Raw genomic sequence first — 19510 nt, forward strand, 5'->3', positions numbered from 1 at the left:
CCTTTCTTTTTTGGGGTGGGAGGGTGGGCTTCCTTTTAAAAAGTAATTATTAACACGATTATTTTCTTCTTTTCCCCCCCTCCCCTCCCAACTGACCCTTCCCACTTAACTCTCTTCCCGCCTCCTCTACCCGGGCGGGAATTGTTTCCACGTTGAAATGAGTGAGAACCCGAGTGATCCAGTGTCTCCCGTGGTGCGAGTGAGTCGCTGCCGCTGAAGGCCAAGGGTTGCGGGTGGGACCTGGGGGTCGAAGGCAGGTGATCCCCGGGCCCGGCCTGGGACGTGGGAGAACCCGCCACCTTTGCCTCAGACATGCTCACACGAAGATAATCGAACTCCCTACCATCCCGAACCTGAACGGGGTCAAATTTATAACGGAGGGCTCCCCGGGGAATGTAAAACCCACCGCAGGGCTAAGGGTGCTTGGATCCCGGGCATTAATCAGGGCTAATCACAGAGCCGGAATAACTATTAATACCGTTTAATAGACACCCCCCTTTCCCTCTGCCATCATGGTTCTCCTTGGCAGCAGCGTTCGCAGCCGCCTGAGGGTGAAAACGTGGGTGATGGGGAAGTTGGTAATGACTCCGCTGTTTTTTCTCATGACTCCTTTGGGCAACAGCTGTCCACCCCCGGTATACACTGTAGTTGATTGCAGGGAAACCCTGTACCTCTCCCCTTCTTTCTCTGCTGATTTTGCACTTTTCTCTTTGCTCACCACCAAGTGTAATCAATAGCAAAGCACTGACAGTACATAGCAGTAGTGAAATCTGAAATAACTAAGAATTAATCAGGTACTACAGCCATGGATCTGGCTGGGTAAAATCCAACTGGGGATTTCAGTTTCATTCACCTACCCTGTTTTGGTGGTTTTCAGTTTTTGGGTTTTTTTTTATTATTTTTATTTTTTTTTCTTGATTTGGGAAGCAACATCACAATTTTCCCTCCCTTTTCTCAATTTCTTAATCCCTTTTCTGAAAAGGGGGGAAGTCCGGATGGATTTCACAGATTGGACTGGTGTCAGCTGTGTGTTACTGCACACCTAAATCCTGATGATAGGTTTTTCATTTTCCCCTCAATGCCTTTTATTTTGGCAGTTTAGCCACATGTGTTTTCCAGAAAGTTAGTTCCAAGTTTTTTCTCCTCTTTCTTTCCTTCCCTTCCCCTTTCCCATCTAACCCCCAAACATTATTGTCCAAACATGACTGGACAGCAACTTTTGTTTCTTGACCCTGTGGTATGACAGTCTGCTAATATTGCCAGAAGGTGCAGTTTGGGGGTTACAGTTGTGATTTTAGCTATTCAATCATATTAGCAGGAAAAAAATGACTTGTTTCTGTTGTACTTGAGTCTTAAGAAAAAGTGCCCATAGTTTAGTGACAATTTCCAAAGGCTTTAGTACCACCTGTATTTCAAAATGGGGGACCCAAACTCCCGGAAGAAACAAGCTCTGAACAGACTACGTGCTCAGCTTAGAAAGAAAAAAGAATCTCTAGCTGACCAGTTTGACTTCAAGATGTATATTGCCTTTGTGTTCAAGGAGAAGGTAATTGAAAGTTCTTACTGTAAATTAGCACAAGTGCTTATTGTAAGTGTGTGTTGTTACTTCAGGGTTTTATAAATACTAGGTTTAAGAGTGTTTGGAGAAAGATGACTGCTTTTTACCATTGGGATGATTCTGTGAATTGAGACCTTAGAGAAAATGGAGGGCTCATCTGTATTAATTGATCATGAAATACTTAATTCTAAGGGCTTAGTAGAATACATTTTTAGTTGACATTGGACTGTATAACTGAAACTTATGTGGAACAAAAGTGGGAACTTTGATACTGTTATATATAGAATGTCTTAATGTAGGTGGCATTTCTTATACAATTAATGAAAGAATACATTTAAATTTTTAGAAGCAATTAATTAACTGAAGTGGTAAATTTTTGTTTAGAATTGCTATTTTTTTTAAAACACTTAAACACTTGTTTTTGTTTTGTTTTTTTAAAACATCATCTAAGAGAGTCGGGCGGTGGTGGCACATGCCTTTAATCCCAGCACTTGGGAGTCAGAGGCAGGCAGATCTCTGAGTTCGAGGCCAGCCTGGTCTACAGAATGAGTTCCAGGACAGCCAGGGCTACACAGAGAAGCCCTGTCTTGGAAAAAAAAAAATCATCTAAGAGGACATTGGGTGTGTGCTTATGATCTAGTTCTACAGTTAAATATCTGGTAAATTTGATTTGTGAAAGGCAAAGAAAATTCAATGAAAGCAGTATTGTTTTGAAATTCAAGATGGACTTTTATCAACAGGGCTGTTTGTCATAAGATTGGGTTATGAATGAAAGAAGTGCAACTTTGACTTTTGCACTGAAAGTGGTCTGCTTCTAATCAGAAATGTAATGTTAGCATGAAATCTGTTTAGTACTTTTTGTAAGCTTCCACGCTTATTACCCCAATCTTAAGGGTTTTTTTTTCTTTGTGCTTAAGAACCTTCACCTGTTAGAGTAAGAGCATTGCAAAGCAGTTCCAGAATAGTTTTTTGTTTTGTTTGTTTTCGAGAGGGTATCTCTGTATAGCCCCAGCTGTCCTGGAACTCACTCTGTAGTCCAGGCTGGCCTCAACTCAGAAATCCGCCTGCCTCTGCCTCCCAAGTGCTGGGACTAAAGGCATGTGCCACCACAGCCAGGCCTCCAGAGTAGTTTTTAACTGAAGTATTTTGAAGATGTTATTTGCACATTTTCTGGGATTTTTGTGTGTGTGTGCTTGTTTTTTAACATGATACGATGAATTAGTTGAAGGTATTGTGATGTCAGTTCTCAGAATCCAAGCTCTTAAGTGGATGAGGCTAGACAGATTTTCTTCCTATAAGATCCATTATGTACTGTTATCACATACACTTTGTAGTATAGAGTTAGACTGATAATGAGCACTTAAATCTTAAATAATTTGGAAACACAATTTGTTTTTATACCTTTCATTAAACACTGATAATTGTAGTCAGATAATATCAAGAAATACTATCATTGAACTTGACTCCATTTCAGGGATAAAATTGTTAATTTGTTTGAGTATTTGCATGTTTTAAACTGGTGAGATTTTTGTTGACTATAGCACCAGTTAAATTATATCAACAGTGTATCACTGAATTTTTTCTTTTAGAAGAAAAAGTCAGCACTTTTTGAAGTGTCTGAGGTTATACCAGTCATGACAAATAATTATGAAGAAAATATTCTGAAAGGTGTGCGAGATTCCAGCTATTCCTTGGAAAGTTCTATAGAGCTTCTACAGAAGGATGTGGTACAGCTCCATGCCCCTCGCTACCAGTCCATGAGAAGGGTAAGTTCTGGACGTCTTCCCTAAGGAAATGAGTTTATGTGAGTTAAAGTTTGCAGTTTTTCCCTGAAAATCAGTAGTTGGTTAAATGTTTTTGCCTCAAGACAGAATAAATGACAAGGATAAAGCATGTAGAAACACCCATCATTCCATATTAGGTACTTAAGTGTTATAAATAAAACAGTTTTTAAATACCTTCAAGTGCTTTTTAAAAAAGATTGATTTCTAATGAAAGCATTGGTCACTTGATTTAGATGGAATGATAGTGATGTATGTGATTACTATGATTGGTTTCTCTTTTTTTGGGGAGAATATTATGCCCCCTTGTAATAAAAAATCTACTAAGGAAATTACATTACTGCTAACCTTCAAAACTGTATTACATTGATGTTAATTTGGTGCATAATCCAAAATTAGTTAAAGCAGAGGAAACCTGGAGATAACTGTAGTGGTCTAGAAGAAGTGCATTGGCCTTAGGGAACAGATACATGGCATATGATGTTTGGAACAAGAGTGGAGAAAAGTAGCTAACAACACATCCAACTATTCTGTGTAATATACATGGTTTGTATAAGTTTAGAGACATTTTTGCCAAATTATATTTGGTTTTGTAAGATGAAAATAAAGGCGTAGGCACTAATAATGTTAGCTCCCTAGCTAGAGTTTAGTCACATACTGAGGGATGTTTCTATGTGAAAAAGATTGGCAAAATAAATGAGTGGATTCTACAAGGTAAAATGGTTAGTACTAGAGCTGGAATTAGATTGTATACAGTCTGTTACCCTGAAGGTACAAAGGGTGAAACTGTGACCCCTTGCACTGCTGATGCAGTGACTCTAGTTACTCTAATTAAACCCTGTATTTGTGCCTTTTGTTACAAACCCTGTATTTGTGCTTTTTGTTACCACTTTGCTTCTTTAAACTTAAGAAACCCTTTGCCATCATTTTCTAGGATGTAATTGGCTGTACTCAGGAGATGGATTTCATTCTTTGGCCTCGGAATGACATTGAGAAAATTGTTTGTCTCCTGTTTTCTAGGTGGAAGGAATCTGATGAACCTTTTAGGCCTGTTCAGGTATTTTGTTCTAAATAAAGTTGTGAGCACTTTGGTGACCATACCTATAATTGGGTTGAAATTGGAATCTTTGAGAATATGCTTCTAATTGTTTGTAAATCTTTTCTGTTTTTTAAAAATATTATATTAGAAGAAAACATTAGAATTATAGAATCCCTTAGCCTCTCTGGTTTTGAATGAACTTTATTAAAATCTTTTAGACCCTTTTTTTTTCCTCTTGACAAAGTCTCACGTTGCCTAGACTGACCTAGAATTGCCTATGTGCCCAGGGTGACCTTGAACTTCCTGATCCTCCTGGCTCCATGCCTAGTTTACTTAGCTGAACATGGAACCCGGGCTTTTTGTATCAGAGGCAGTCTGCTCAATCACAGAGCTCCAACTCTAGTTCTCCTTGCTGATTTGTATCCATAGTTTTCTACAATGAATACTCAGATTTTAGAATTAGAAAAACAATAGGGCTCAGCCATTAAAAGCTAGGCTCACAATCAAATAATAATAATATAATAATAATAATAATGTGTTTAAGCCTATTTTAATTAGGTATGTGGAACTAAATGTTGAATAGCTTATTGTTAGGAATATGAAAATTGTCATTCAGAATTTTTCTTTCTTGTAAATAGGACTTCATCTTTTTGTTGATTTTGTGTGCTATAGACCATTAAGTTAGTTATGTATCTCCTGCCTCATGGTAATAAAACTGCTAAACTAGATGGACATGAGAGAAGTTCTTAACAACAACAAAAAATAGAAAAGAAAATCAATAGACTAAATATTGGTAAAATTACTTTTTTCCAGTAGCTAATATCTTAACAGCATGGATGTACTAGAGCACTGGTTCTCAACCTGTGGGTTGTGACTTCCACAGAGTTGCATATCTGATACGATTCATAACAGCTAAATAAATAGCAAGGAAATAATTTCATAGTTGGGGGTTCACAGCATGAGAAACTGCAAAGGGTCATGGCACTGTGCTAGAGAATAGAATGTATAAGCTCAATATAAAAGGAATGAAAGTGGGAGTAGCAAAGGTCTGAAAGCACAGATTATACCTTAGTTCTATACTGCTCTCTGTGTGCATTAGAGATGCTGGGTTTCTGTTTGCACTTTACCATTGGGGAGAAAGTTTTTTTTTTTTTTTTTTTTTTTTTTTTTTTTTTTTTTTTTTTTTTTTTTTTAATTTTTACTTGTTTATATGTAGCACTGTCTGTCCTGAACTTATGTATGCCAGGTTGACTTGGGACTCAGAGATATGGCTGTGGGATTAAAGGTATATGGCATCATACCCAGTTTATTTTTAAATGTATAATCTATTTTTCCGTTGGGGTGTTATTTGAAATAGAATAGTCTTTTCTCAAGTGCTACTTTTATTTGAAATCATGTGTAAAGGTTACTAAAAACCATTGTATTAATCATTCCCCTAAAGATTTTATATATACATTTAGCCTATGTACTAGTGATAAGTAGGTGTGTAAGCCTCCTGCAGAAAAAGAATGAGGCAGTTAAAGAGAGGAATAGTAAGCCTGGGTCATTCAGTTAAGGGAAATTCAGACAAACTCTAAGCCAAACTAAATCCTTCTTTAAAAGCAAGGGATAGAGAGCTGGCTCACATTAAGAGCAGTTGACTGCTCTTCATTGGACTGGATTTAATCTCTACATGCACATGGTGGCTCACAATCCTTTAACCCTTCAGTCTCAGTTCCAGGAAATCTGATGACATTTTCTGGCCTCCAACGACACTAGACATACACATAGTACGTGGACACATGCATACAGGCAAAACAACCATATACAAAACTAATTTAATAAAAGGAAAAGTAAGGTAAACAAGATAAAAGATTATTCTCGAGACTAACTACTTTCTATAGAAAGTTCCTTGAACTAGTTACAGAACCTTCTGGATTCATTATAATCTACATGTAACAACGTTGCTGATTTTATAGCTTACCTACAGTAAACTAGTAATGTGATACTAATTTCATTCCTTAAGTAATTTAAAACTGGCATTCCTTTGTTACATATCTTATGGGGATCGACTCCAAAACCCTCTGTATATGTTCAGTTTGTTTAGAACAGCATAGTATTTGCATACAAACTTCTGTATACCATGGATAATCTCTAGATTGCTTATAAAAGCAATAAAAGTTTAATAGCCAAGTTTGATAGTGTTATACACTGCATCATTTTAGAAATGCTATGAGGGATGAGGAGTCTATTTGTTTAGTGCTAATACAGGTTTTTTTTTTTTTTTTTCCTCACATACTGGGATGTTGAAGATACATACTTAGTCCGCTCTGTTCTAATGGGGCCATGAAACTGCTGACGTTCACAGTGACCTGGCCCACTTTTTCCTTGGAAATACTCTTAGTAAATTAGCTGCATCTTCCCATAAAGTAGGAACTGAAGCCTGTATGGTGGCACGCATCTTAAATCCCAGCACTTGGGAGGCAGAGGCAGGAGGATCTCTGAGTTCAAGGCCAGCCTGGTCTACAAAGTGAGTTCCAGGACAGCCAGGGCTACACAGAGAAACCCTATTTTGAAAAAACAAAACAAACCAAAAATTTGGAATTGAGAAAACATAAATATAAGGGTACATGTAAAAAGGAAAGATACATTTTAACTCCGATTATTTTTAAAAACCAAAAATTTGAAACTTCTAAATCTGAGTACATCCATAGTGATATTTGGTAGGGAATTGAGAAAACTTAAATATAAAGGTACATGTAAAAAGGAAAGATACATTTTAACTCCAATTATTTTTAAAGACCAAAAACTTAAAACTTCTAAACCTGAGTACATAGTGATATTTGGTAGGGAGTAATGACTGAGTGAATACTTGTACAGTGACGTACTGGGGGTACTATTAAACATGTTTGCTCTTTTCCTTTTTATCATTCATGTTACTGCCCTGTTCCTATTAGAGTATTTTGTAACTTAAGAGAATTCCTTTATATCCTCCTTATACAGATTGTTTTGTTTGGTGTAGAACATTCCTTCCCCAAGAAGAAATTCATTTCAGTAGGGTATAATTAAAATCTTCTAGAATTATATGGTGACTCTCAGACCACTCTCAATTTGATTACTTGCTGATTGTAATAGAAGAGCAATGTGTGTGGGGTTTGGGTTTGGGGGATTTAGGTTTTCTTTTCTTTTTTTTTTTTCTGGTGGCTTTTTTGATTTGTTTGAGACAGGGTCTTATGTAGCATTGGCTCCCTTGGAACTCTCAGAAATCCACCTGCTTCTGCCTCCTGAAGTGATGGTATTAAAGGTCCATGCCATACCAAGCTCTGGCCCTGAAAGCTAGGTTTAAACTAAAAGCTATCAAGAGCTAGGGTTGTGGCTTAGTGGAGCACTCGGCATGTGTGCAGCCTGAACTCATCTGTAGTGCCACTGGAGGAATAAGGGAGAGATGAGTAGTAAAATTCAAGAACCCAGGGTTTACAAGGCACTAGTAAAACATAAATATCAGACACTCATGATTTTAGAGCTTGATATTGCCTACTGTTGGTAGTAGAAATTGTTCAAAGCAAATGGAATTCAGAATTTACAGTTCTGAATTATCTGAAAAGACATTAAAGGTTTCTTGTTAATTATCTATTAATAAGCTTTTTCTTTTTTTCCCAAGGTTATTTTATATATGAGTGCTCTGTCTGCATGTACACCTCTGTGCCAGAAAAGGGCATTGGATCCCATTATAGATGGTTGTGAGCCACCATGTGGTTGCTGGGAATTGAACTCAGGACCTCTGGAAGAGTAACCAGTGCTCTTAACTAGCTGCTGAGCCAGCTCTCCAGCCCCAAGCTTGGTCTTTTTGCCCAGCATTTGCTCCCTCCTGCTGCTCTTAGATGTGTGGAGGGATGAAGTTGATTTGCTTACTAGATGAGTTTTGCCTTCCATAACAGTTTTTTTTCCAAAAGGGTTTATATTTTCAGAAGCCCATTTGTACAAGTGGGACTACTTTGTACACTGAGGACTTTGCATTTCACTGGGTTCATTAAGTTTTTATTTCCTGTTTAATTGTAAGTATTAAAAGATCACAAAATTTTATGGTAAAGTACTGTTAGTAGAATTTTTTTCTGTATGAAGAAAATGTCTTGTGTTTCAAGAAATCAAGCTGGGTGTGATTTGGGCATTTGAAATGTCACTAGTATTACCTGAAGATTTTTATGTGTGTGGTTTTGGTGCTTTTTTTTGTTTTTGTTTTGAGACAAGGTGTCTATCCTGTCCTCCTGCCTAATTCTCCTAATTGCTGGAATAACAGACATGAGCTGCTATGCCTGGCAAGAACTGAATTTATTTTTGATTTTCTTGAAATGAAGTTAGTTTTACTCTGTACATAATTTTCATTAAATATAATTGCCTGTTTGTCTCTTGGCTCCATATTGGTGAGCACAAACATGCATGTAGAAGCAGTAGATGATAGCTGGGCACTGCAGTGTAATTGTAGCTGTATAAAATGCTTGTATTTTGCAATTAGGCCAAATTTGAATTTCATCACGGTGACTATGAGAAACAGTTTCTGCATGTACTGAGCCGCAAGGACAAGACAGGAATTGTTGTCAACAATCCTAACCAGTCAGTGTTTCTCTTCATTGACAGACAGCATTTGCAGGTAAGAAATTTTTTTAGGACTAATGTGAGGGTTTTTTGAAGTTAAGAAACACTGTCTTAGGCTCTTCCAGAGAAGTTCCCAGATGTTTCTAAGTTACTAATCAGTGGCGTGGGAGGTGATTAAAAATAGACTCAGTTCCTGCTCTACTTTCAGTTGATCAGAGTATATATTTTAAATAAATGATTTGTGTGTTCGAGAAAAGGGTCTGGTTCCTCAGGCAATGCCAAACCCTAGGGAATCCAGAATTATACATGCCACTCAGATCCTCATGCTTGCTTTACTGATTACTCTCTCCCTAGCCCTGGCATAGATATTTTAAATGAGAATTTAAAAACAAACAAACAAAACAAAACCAAAAAACCTGACTTTCTTACTTAAACAGCAAATCCAGGTTTTCATCAAAACAGTTTCAACAGACATTGTGCAGTAAAATTTCAGGCTGAGAAATGAAAGAATTGTCTAGGGCTGTTACTTAATCTATACATAGCAAGACATACAAGGTAAGGAACTCAAGACATCTGAAGAGACAGTGTGTGCTGAGTGTCATTCAGTGTAGCTGTGTGCTCCAAAGCTATGGGACAGGTCTCACTAGCATGGGTAGATGTACTGATAGATCTTGACACCAGAGAATGTGTTTCTGCTTGGTGTAAATTGCACAAAATATATTCATACAGTTACTGTGACTTTGTTTTGTGACATTTTAAACCTTTTTCTGTATTAGACACACAGTGTTTCTACATAGACCAGGCTATCCTTTAAATAACTCAGATCTGCCTGCCTCTCCCTCCTGAGTGTGGCTCACCACACCAGCTTCCTTCCTCATGTTTGTTTGTTTGTTTGTTTAAAATATTTACTTTTATTTTACATGCATTGGTATTTTGCTTATATATATGTCTCGGTATGACTGTGAGAGTGTAAGATCTTGGAGTTACAGATAGCTGTAAGCTCCTATGTGAGTGCTGGGATTTGAACCCCAGGTCCTCTGGAAGAGCAGTGAGTGCCTTAGTATCTATCCCTTTAACCACTGAACCATCTCTCCAGGGCCTCTCCCCCCTTCCTCATGTTTTTATGACATTTTAATTGAAACTTGGTCTAGCATGTTTAAAACCTGTGATTTAAAGTCAATAACACCAAAAGCATATTATGAGCCTTCTTCAATCTCTCAGACTCTTCCTGTATAGAAAAGACTAACAAATTAGTGCATTTTTCAAAGTTCTTAAAAGATTTAGGACTCTGATGTCTGCCTCTGGGTTTCTGTGAATTTAAGACCAGTCTGGTCTACAGAGTGAGTTCCAGGGTAGCCAGGGCCATACAGAAAACCCTGTCTCAAAAAAACTGGGGGAAAAAAAAGATAGATGGTTGTCTATATTAGAAACCAGATATCTATACTCCCTGTCTAGGAGCAGACAGGAAGCACACATCTTCATTCCCACTAGAGAGGACCTGTTGTGTCCTCTTCGTTGGAGGAGCTGGTTTCTGGGCTGGAGGTTGGGCACAGGACAGTTCTGTTGACTTCCTTGATGTAGTGTTTTAATCTTAAATATGCACAAATTTATGTACAAATTGTTTGCATTTATTTCAAGCATCTCTACTCTTTCTCATCCTGCATAGATAGTGAACTACATATCTCTTGCCTTGTTATTACAGCACCATAAGCCTTAAGTTATTGACAGTTTTAAACTATTAAAATTATTAAAAATGTTTCTTTCTAGACTCCAAAAAACAAAGCCACCATCTTCAAGTTATGCAGCATCTGCCTCTACCTGCCACAGGAACAGCTCACCCACTGGGCAGTTGGCACCATAGAGGATCACCTCCGTCCTTACATGCCAGAGTAAATAAGAGCATTGACCAGCAAAATGGAGAAGACCAGAGAATGCAGCAGCTATTTTCTTTTCTTGTTTTCTTACCACTTTTCTTTCAGAGTTTAAAGAAAATGGACTCATGCACAGAACACTATGCATTTTGAAACTTGTTCATCCTGGATTTATTTTAATCATTTGTATCACAGAACTTTAAAAAAAATTAGATGTCTTCTGCACAGACTGTGTGAAAGAAGGTGCTTTGCAGAGTGCTGCACTGCATCGGCATCTTACTAAAATGTGAAGGAAGGACTATTGTACACTGAAATGCTTACTGTATCTGAAAGCACAGGTGATGCTCAGTGTTGTGGTCTTCATGTTTGTGCTGGTTTTTGCCTCTGACATCTGTCATCAGTATTGAGGGTGAGAGTGAATGTAACAGGTATAAATGACACTTAAAAACTTAATAGCTTTGCTATAATCACCGTTGTTCCAGAGCACTGTCAGATTCATTCTAATGACCAGATGGTTGTTAAAAAAAGAAATTACAACCATGGGAAAGAAATCTTAATGAAAAAAAAAGCATCTCATTGAGGAATTTCTGCCTCATGTGCACTGGGCCATGTTTGTTTTCTTGGTACTCATTAGTACATGTATTTTTTCCCAGATCTCTTTCCCCAAGTTGCTGTAATGGAGTACTCTGCTGTGTGCAGGTGCATTTATACACATTAAAGCAGATCTGGAGTCTGGTGTGGCTAAAGCAGCTACAAAACCGAGGAACATTCATAGCTGCAAAAACCATCATAAGTAGAGGACTTTTTGGTTTTTGTTTTGTTTTTTGGTGTTAGAAATTTTAATTACAAATAAAAAATCCAGTGAATTTTGCAGAAATACTGGTTTCTACACCATCCTAAAGAAGTTGAGTGTTTGGGATAGAAAACAAAAGTGGGGAATCTTACATTGTAAAAATTACTACAGAGTGAAGAGTTCTGAAAGCAGAACTCATTTGTGCAATGAACATAAGGAAAGACTACTGTATAGCTTTTACTTTTTTGTTTTTTTTGTTTTTTGTTTTCTTTTAAATGAAGAAAAGCTTTGCTTAAGGGTTGCATACTTTTATTGGAGTAAATCGGAATGGTCCTACTCTTTTGGAGTAAAACTAGTGCTTACTGGTTTCCATTTGTATTTAGCTTCTGGTTGGAATTTGAAAAAAAAAAAGGAAAGAAACCTAAATAAAGTAGGTGAAAGCTTCCGGCTATTCAGATGAATACATAAAAATTGCAGTGATAAGTTTTGTTTTTGTTTTTTTTTTAATCCATGTCTCTGGTCACTTCAGAAGGATGTTTTATCAGAATTTGATAGAACATTTTGAAGGTTTCTTAAGGCCAGGCATTGTCTTGCAGCTATCATTCTGTAAAAGTTTGGAGTGGAAGTAGATTTGAGAGATTTGCCCAAGTTCATATAAATAGAGGATTTAAATCAGTCTGGGTCCAGAGGCCAGTGGCTTTTTAAAAACCATTTTCCTGTTATACTGTGTTCAACATACTAGGTAATTCAGCACCCATTTTATCTCAATTTCTGAACATTGTCAAGAACAGTGTAGGATGCTTTGATATAACACATTAGATCTTGCCACATTTTTTTCTTTGTATATTTTATATACTTACTGAACCATTTGTATTTATTGCACACATGATTTATCTTGTCCTTTGGTACTTAGGTTTATGTGACAGTATAGGATTTTGTGGTGGATGGGGTGTTAAGATACCTTATAGTACCATTACCAAACTTAAAAATTATCAGTATACCACCCATGTTCTAGTTCTGCTAACTGAAAAAGTTTGGAGTTTGTCCATACTTATATTGACTTTGTACCCTTCAAGTTACCATCCAGAACCACATGCCATCTCCTTAAAACTAACTTTGGTTTCTGCACTATGAACTCACTATTAGTGACTGATGGCAAACAGTATGAAAATGCCCCTCTCTCCTTCCCCATTATGATGAATCTTAATGCCAAGCCAAGACGTTTTGAAAAAATGTTCAGCCTTTGTGTGTATAGCATTGTGTATCTCTCTCGCATGCATACAATGCCTGAGGGGTCCAGAAGAGGTGCTCCCTGGGGCTGATTACCTGTTGATGTAGGGCGCTGAAGTGCAGCTGGTGCTCTTGTTACATTGTCTCTAGCCCCAACCAATCTTGGTTGCAAAGCAGATTTTTCAAATTAACCCTCAAATGTTTCTCATTACTCTGTGAGTCTTGTCACGTGTCACATGATGTGGCCATCAACATGGATTTGAGCCCTCCCTGCCATCCTTGATATGCAACACTTTCTGAAGCACTATCCCAGATAAATCCTCCTACAAGGAGTATACAGGTCCTTTTGTTGGAAGGAATAGAAAACAACATCTAGGTTTCCTGTTGGTCTACAACTGAGGACTCTAGATTTGCTATTTAAGAACCTTCCCCCCCCATCCCTTCCCCTCCAGAGACAGGGTTTCTCTGTATCCCTGGCTGTCCTGGTACTCTGTAGACCAGGCTGGCCTCGAACTCAGACATCTGCCTGCCTCTGCCTCCCAAGTGCTGTGATTAAAGGCGTGCGCCACCACCGCCCGGTTATCTAAGAACTTTTTACTTGGCATGTTTGTGTCGGAGCCAGCCGACAAGAGTGAGGCTGAAGTAGAGAGGGCAACTGAATGAGAACGAGAGGACCACTGCTCTGCTGGCAATGGCAATAAGCTTTAATGTGAGAAATCTTATAGTAAAGCACAATGAGGCTAAAAAATAGAATTTAACAATCATGTAGCACAATTTCTTAGAACTTTCTCACAGCAGAAGCATGGCCACTTCATATCTTAACAGTAAATATTTTCTCTGTGCCCAGGTGCATGAGGTTAGTTTCTTTGATCCTTGCACGAACAGCTCTCAAGAGCCTTGAATTTCTTCCAAAACCATCTTGGGTTCATGGAGCGGTCATGCCCTCAGCTGCAGAGAGATTATCAGAAGGTGCCCCCTCCTTGCCTTTCAGCAGAGGTGCCACCCTTAAATCTTCCCCTATGCTAAAGAACATTCCCACCACGTTTCAATCTACTGAAAGCTGGTTTCTGTCTTTCCACTCTAGTTTTGATGTTCACTGAAAAGAAAGCAAGAGTCCTAATTTTTGAGACCTTTGAGAAATGCAATAATGTTAACTTTTCAATACAGTAGGCTGTGAGCTTCAAAGGAGTTCATGATATGTGCCTTCTATACAAAAGATGTCAGGGCCAGACCTAAATCAGCAGAGTGATATTTCTAGGGTCAGGGGCTTTGCTTCAAAACATTGCACTATCTGTCCCAGGCTTTTTAATTTCCTAGTGTGGCTGTGGTTTATCCACTTGGAAGTTTGATAACCTTGGCTCAAAAGAAATGAGAAATACGGCACTATTTTAGAGCTGAGAAAGACCTAAAGTTTCATTAAGGATTATTACTGTGTTGGAATGCCTGTATCTCCTAAACTGAGCCCCCAGGTAATGTTTTTTGGAGGTGGAATCTTTGAGAGGGTTTCACCATGTGAAGAGGCTGCAATCTGAAGAAGTGCTCCCTCCAGAAAGTATCCTGGAAACAGCCTTTACGCTTGCAAGGCGTGTCTGAGGTTTATATCCTAGCCAGCCTATAGTATTGACTGACATCTAGCAGTTTATCTTTTCCTTGAATACAAGATTTCGTTTGGTTCTAGAGTAACCTCACAAGTGGTTCTTCTAGCTTCTTTGCTTTACCCGTTATAAAAACACTGAACTCCCCACCTCTCACCACCTCAGGTAGTTGGGAAAGCTGCCTTTCACCTTGCCTAGACAGCACAGCAAACCTGACACTGGTGAGGATGGAGGAGGAAGTAGAAGACAGGAGCCATCCCTGAGGGCGAAAGGGAGAGCCGGTCCAGCAACTCATCTGCCATGATATGACAGGTCTAGGGTTGATGCCCTCCCTTCCCCTCCCTTCCCCTCCCCCTCGCCCCTTGCAGCAGTCTAGAGAACTGGTCTTGGGGTCATGAGAGTGGGTGAGCTGGCTCTGCTCTTTGCTGGCTGTAGTGTTGGCCTTGCACTTTGTCTGGGCAGCAGAGTAGAGCTGGCCCTGGTGTCAGGGTGCGGTGGAAGGGTGAGCTGCCCCTGACAGGCAGAGCACAGGAGAGCTGGCCCCTACTAATCTGTAGTGAGGTGAGTGGCTCTGAAGTCATAAGAGCAGGAGACCTAGCCCTGCTCCATCACTGGCTGTAGCACTGGGAGAGCAAGCCCTGCACCTCACCTGGGTAACATAATGGAGTTTCAAATGGCAAAATACCATTTCAAAGTGATATTTTGGGGTGGGATCAATTCAGAGTCTTGGATCTGGGCCTAGGTGGCAGCTGAGGTCAGCTCTCCCTTCCCACCCACCAGGGCAATCTCTAGTACTGCTCTGGCTAGGCCACCCAATGGCGCCGTCCACAGGAGGCAGGGTCAGCTCTCCTGAAATCAGGGCCTGCTCACCTTCACCCATGCTTCCAGAATCAGCTCCACTGTGCTGCCCAGACGAGCTGGGGCCCACTAGCCCAAATGCTGCAGATTGTGAGGGGCTGGGCCAGCTCTCTGGCTCTCATACCCTGGGGCCTGGCCCACCAGAGCCTTTATGAAAGGGCCAGTCTTATTGATCCAAAGCTGCAGGATCTCCATGACATGGCAACAACAGGATATATGGGGATAAATCTGGATGAGGATCTAAAATTGATTGTCACAGAAGCCAAAGATCTCAAACTAGATCAATGAACATTTGCAAGTGATGTGAGGACAGAGGAATGCATTGTGGGACACATTGTGACATACGGCAGCTTCCACGAGTTGTTTTCTTTGCTGTGTTGGTTTGTGTGTATGGTGTGTTTTATTTTGGGTGGGAGACTGTAAGGGTGAAGAGGGCATGGGGAGATGAGCAGGACTGAGGTGCATGATGTGGAACTTGAATAAGAAGTTAAAACAACAACAACAAAAAAAACCCAAACCTATGGAACCCAAAGCAAACTAGCCAGGCACAAAGGTGGTTCCTACCTATAATCTCAGCATTCAGGAGGCTGAGGCAGAAGACTGAGCTCAAGACTATTCTGGTGCTACAAAGCCAGACTTAAATACCAAAACTCAAAACTTTGAGCCAAGAACCCCTTCATCCAATTATCATGCACCTCACTTAAACAAGATGCCTCAAAAGAAAAAGATACACCCACCTACATGTTGTGGTGCACACCTTTAGTCCCAGTAATCAGAGACAGAGAAGGGCTCTGAGTTCCAGGACAGCTTGGTTTACATAATTCCAGGACAGCTGGAGACAATGTTTCAGAAGAAATAACCCCCCCTTCCCAACTTTCATATTGGTTTCATGGTCCCCCCTCCCCCGCCCTAAAGAAAATACTTCCTTAACTGCTTCTAGTTTTGATAATTTATTTGAGAAAGTTGTTCACAAACCATACTCAGCATGGTTGGGCTTCTTCGGGTCATCCCACTGTTCTCAGTTTCCCAGGTGTTTTGTGTGTCTGCCTTGTGCTATCAATTTTCCCGTGGTCTTGTTGGTCAGATCCACTGAGGCAAATGCAAGTGTCTTCCCTTGCTTCAGAATATGTGCTGTGATTACTATTTCTTCTCCTATCTTAGCAGGTGACATGTACCTTGAAAGAAAACAGGTTTAAATATAGTTAGTGGCAAGGAACTATTGGAAGGTTGTGACAGAGTCCTACCAGCTTTCCTGTGTAACAACCTTTGAATACTTTTGGTACCAAATTCAAATGGCTGGGCTGCAGAAGGCTCTACCTGAGCCATTCTTCATTTATCCGTGTGTTTCTTTTCACATTAAAAATGGGATTTCCATGCCGTTTTTAAAAGGTTTTCTATTTCATATTTATTGGAAACCACTGGACACTTTCCTCTAGCTTTCGTTTACTCTGATTGGCTTCCTAAGGGAAGTACTTGGGTGTCTATAGCTCACCCACATACTTTATTCAACTCCAAAATGACACCACTCCAAGGAGTGGACTGGAGAGATGGCCCAGCAGTAAGAGGACTGGCTGCTCTAGAAAACCCAGGTTCAAATCCCAGCACCCACAATGGCAGCCCACGATCCTCAGTAACTCCAATTCCAGGGGATCTGATGATCTTCCAACCTCTGGTTCCTGCATGCATGTGGCATACACACATGTACTCTGATACATACACATAAAAGAAACTACAAGAAGGTGAAGTGAATATGAAATTTCTAGCCATCAGGAATAAATGGCCTATACAGCTGTCCTGTATGCATGAGGATGGTGTAGATACACCTGTCTACACGAAACTCATAAATGCTCAGGTGCCTTGTATAAAACATGCAGGTCAAGATCCACTTCACAAGCAATTGTAGGGTTTTTTAATTATTACACTTGCATTTATTTTGTGTGTGCTTGTATGCATCACAGTGTTTGAGTAAAGGTCAGCAAGAAACTTGATGATGTCAGTTTTCTCCTTCCATTATGTGAGTTCCAGGGATTTTTCTCCTTCTACTATGTGAGTTCTAGGGTTCAACCTCATGTCAGCAGGTCTAGCACCAAGTGTGCTTACCCACTCCCACAGCTCTCAGGCCCCACAAGTTGGTTATGATGCCTATCCACCAAGCGATCTCTCCAGCCCTGTCTTATTTTAATTATGCATGTACCCCATGTGGATATGTGCATATGAGTGTTCAAGGAGGCCAGAGGTGTCAGGTCTCTCTGGACTGGAGTTACCAGCAGTCTGCTTGATGTAGGTAATAGGAACCAAATTCAGGTCCTCTACAAGATCCATTAAGCTCTTAACCACTGAGCCATCTCTCCCCTGCTTCTGCCCATTTAAGAGTCTTCATGTAAAAATATCACCAATTGGTCTTGTTTACCACACAAGGTAAAATAAGGCCCACTGAATCTAGTTCAGTGCAAACAGTCTGTTTTCTGTCCATCCTGTTTTCTACATTTTGTCCTGTGATGTGCTTACTGAACTCTCAGTTTATCCCCAGGCTTAAGAGTAACTGACAAGGTCCTAGGTTTTTTTTGTTTTTGTTTTTTGAAACTGGACCTTGCTTTGTAGCCTACGTTAAGACTTTCTTGCTTCAACTTCCCAAGTGCTGGGCTTACAGATACGAGCCACCATGCCTAGCTTTAGAACTCAAAGTTTTCAATAGTGACTTCTACAGACATTTTCCAATAGCGACAGGCTGAAGTCTAGAGCACACACTACTACGTCATTTAAACAGTAGTCACAGGAGAGAGTCAGGATCCCTTCCTGGCACTTGTGCTCACCTTGTTCCAAGATTTTAGTGATATACAGAAAATGGCTAACAACTTTCCTCCAAATGTCATTCACACTTTTCTTGGGGGGTTGGGGAGAATAGGGGTGGGGAACACGGGGTTTCATTTAGCAGAGGCTGGCTTTGAACTCCTCTGATCCTCCTGTCTCTACCAAGTGTTGGGATTATAGCATCACATCTTGCTAATTAGCGATACTTTTGTTTTCAGTGTTGTTGTTTTGTTTTGAAACCAATCGGCCTGGATGGAACTCAGAGGCCCAGCTGCCTCTGCCTCCCACGTGCTGGGACTAAAGGTCGCTCTGTCCACACCTGGCTCTAGTGATGCCTTTTGGTTTTGTTTCTGGAGACGGGGTTTCTCTCTAGCTCTGGCTGTCCTGGAACTGACTTTGTAGATAAGGCTGTCCTGGAACCCAGAGATCTGCCTGTTTCTGCTGGGCTCAAAGGAATGTGCTCACAAGTGATACTTTTTAGGACTATATCAAAGTTATAAACCCTGAGTTTAAACAACTGTGGATTGAAGGTAGTTGACAAAAAGGGACACCTGTCCCCAAAATGCACAGATTTTTGTCATTATCCCCTAAACAATACATTATAAGTTATTTGAAATGAATATCAGATTTTTTTTTTTAGAAATCATCTGGGATGACAGCTGGATACATACGTTATGTTCATGTCAACACTGACTCCGGGTACCCCTCTTTCTGTGCACAATAGAGCAATGGTCGATATGGTGTCCACTAGGGTTGCTGTCAAGCCTCCGTGGAGCGTACCAAACTTATTAGTATGCTGCTCTTCCACCTTCATCTCACAGATTAGCTTTTCAGGAGCAGCAGAAACAAGTGTCACCTAAGTATTAAATGTGAAAAGAAAAAAATTGAACATTAATTCTGTGGTATTAGAATAGCTCAGATACAAACAGCAGGGCAAGAATAATCTTGAAGCTGGAAGCCTGGTACAGAGGCACACACCTGTGATTCCAGCATGGGCACCAAGGGAGGAGGACTTGCTGAGTTAAGCAAGGCACGGGGCTACAATAATGAGCTCTTTAAAGTATGTCTTTTAGGGGCTGGAGAGATGGCTCAGCGCTTAAGAGCACTGACCGCTCTTTCCGAAGGTCCTGCATTCAGTTCCCAACAACCACATGGTGGCTCACAACCATCTGTAATGGGATCTGATGCCCTCTTCTGGTGTGTCTGAAGACAGCTACAGTGTACTCATAAATAAAATAAATCTTTTTTTAAAAAAAAGAGCCGGGCAATGGTGGCACACATCTTTAATCCCAGCACTTGGGAGGCAGAGGCAGGCAGATTTCTGAGTTAGAAGCCAGTATGTTCTATAGAGTGAGTTCTGGGACAGCCAGGGCTACACAGAGGAACCCTGTCTTGAAAAACC

At 40.1% G+C, this 19510-nt stretch overlaps 2 protein-coding genes across 2 annotated transcripts in view; one reads left to right on the plus strand and one right to left on the minus strand.

The window, feature by feature from the left end:
- CUNH6orf62 (chromosome unknown C6orf62 homolog) overlaps positions 1-12097 on the plus strand; it is a 12394-nt gene extending 297 nt beyond the window's left edge. Inside the window, exons 1-5 of the mRNA XM_031358046.1 lie at positions 1-1546; positions 3148-3324; positions 4274-4396; positions 8871-9005; positions 10718-12097. The exon at positions 1-1546 is cut by the window's left edge and continues 297 nt beyond it. Coding sequence (XP_031213906.1) covers positions 1418-1546; positions 3148-3324; positions 4274-4396; positions 8871-9005; positions 10718-10843 — 690 coding nt within the window. The 5' untranslated portion in view covers positions 1-1417 and the 3' untranslated portion in view covers positions 10844-12097. The remainder of the gene's footprint in view (positions 1547-3147; positions 3325-4273; positions 4397-8870; positions 9006-10717) is intronic.
- A 4131-nt stretch (positions 12098-16228) lies between these two features.
- Acot13 (acyl-CoA thioesterase 13) overlaps positions 16229-19510 on the minus strand; it is a 12634-nt gene continuing 9352 nt past the window's right edge. Inside the window, exons 2-3 of the mRNA XM_031358047.1 lie at positions 18780-18964; positions 16229-16472 (exon numbers count right to left, since the gene is read on the minus strand). Coding sequence (XP_031213907.1) covers positions 16316-16472; positions 18780-18964 — 342 coding nt within the window. The 3' untranslated portion in view covers positions 16229-16315. The remainder of the gene's footprint in view (positions 16473-18779; positions 18965-19510) is intronic.

The sequence above is a fragment of the Mastomys coucha genome, unplaced genomic scaffold (genome assembly GCF_008632895.1).
Source record: "Mastomys coucha isolate ucsf_1 unplaced genomic scaffold, UCSF_Mcou_1 pScaffold7, whole genome shotgun sequence".
Taxonomy (NCBI): Eukaryota; Metazoa; Chordata; class Mammalia; order Rodentia; family Muridae; genus Mastomys; species Mastomys coucha.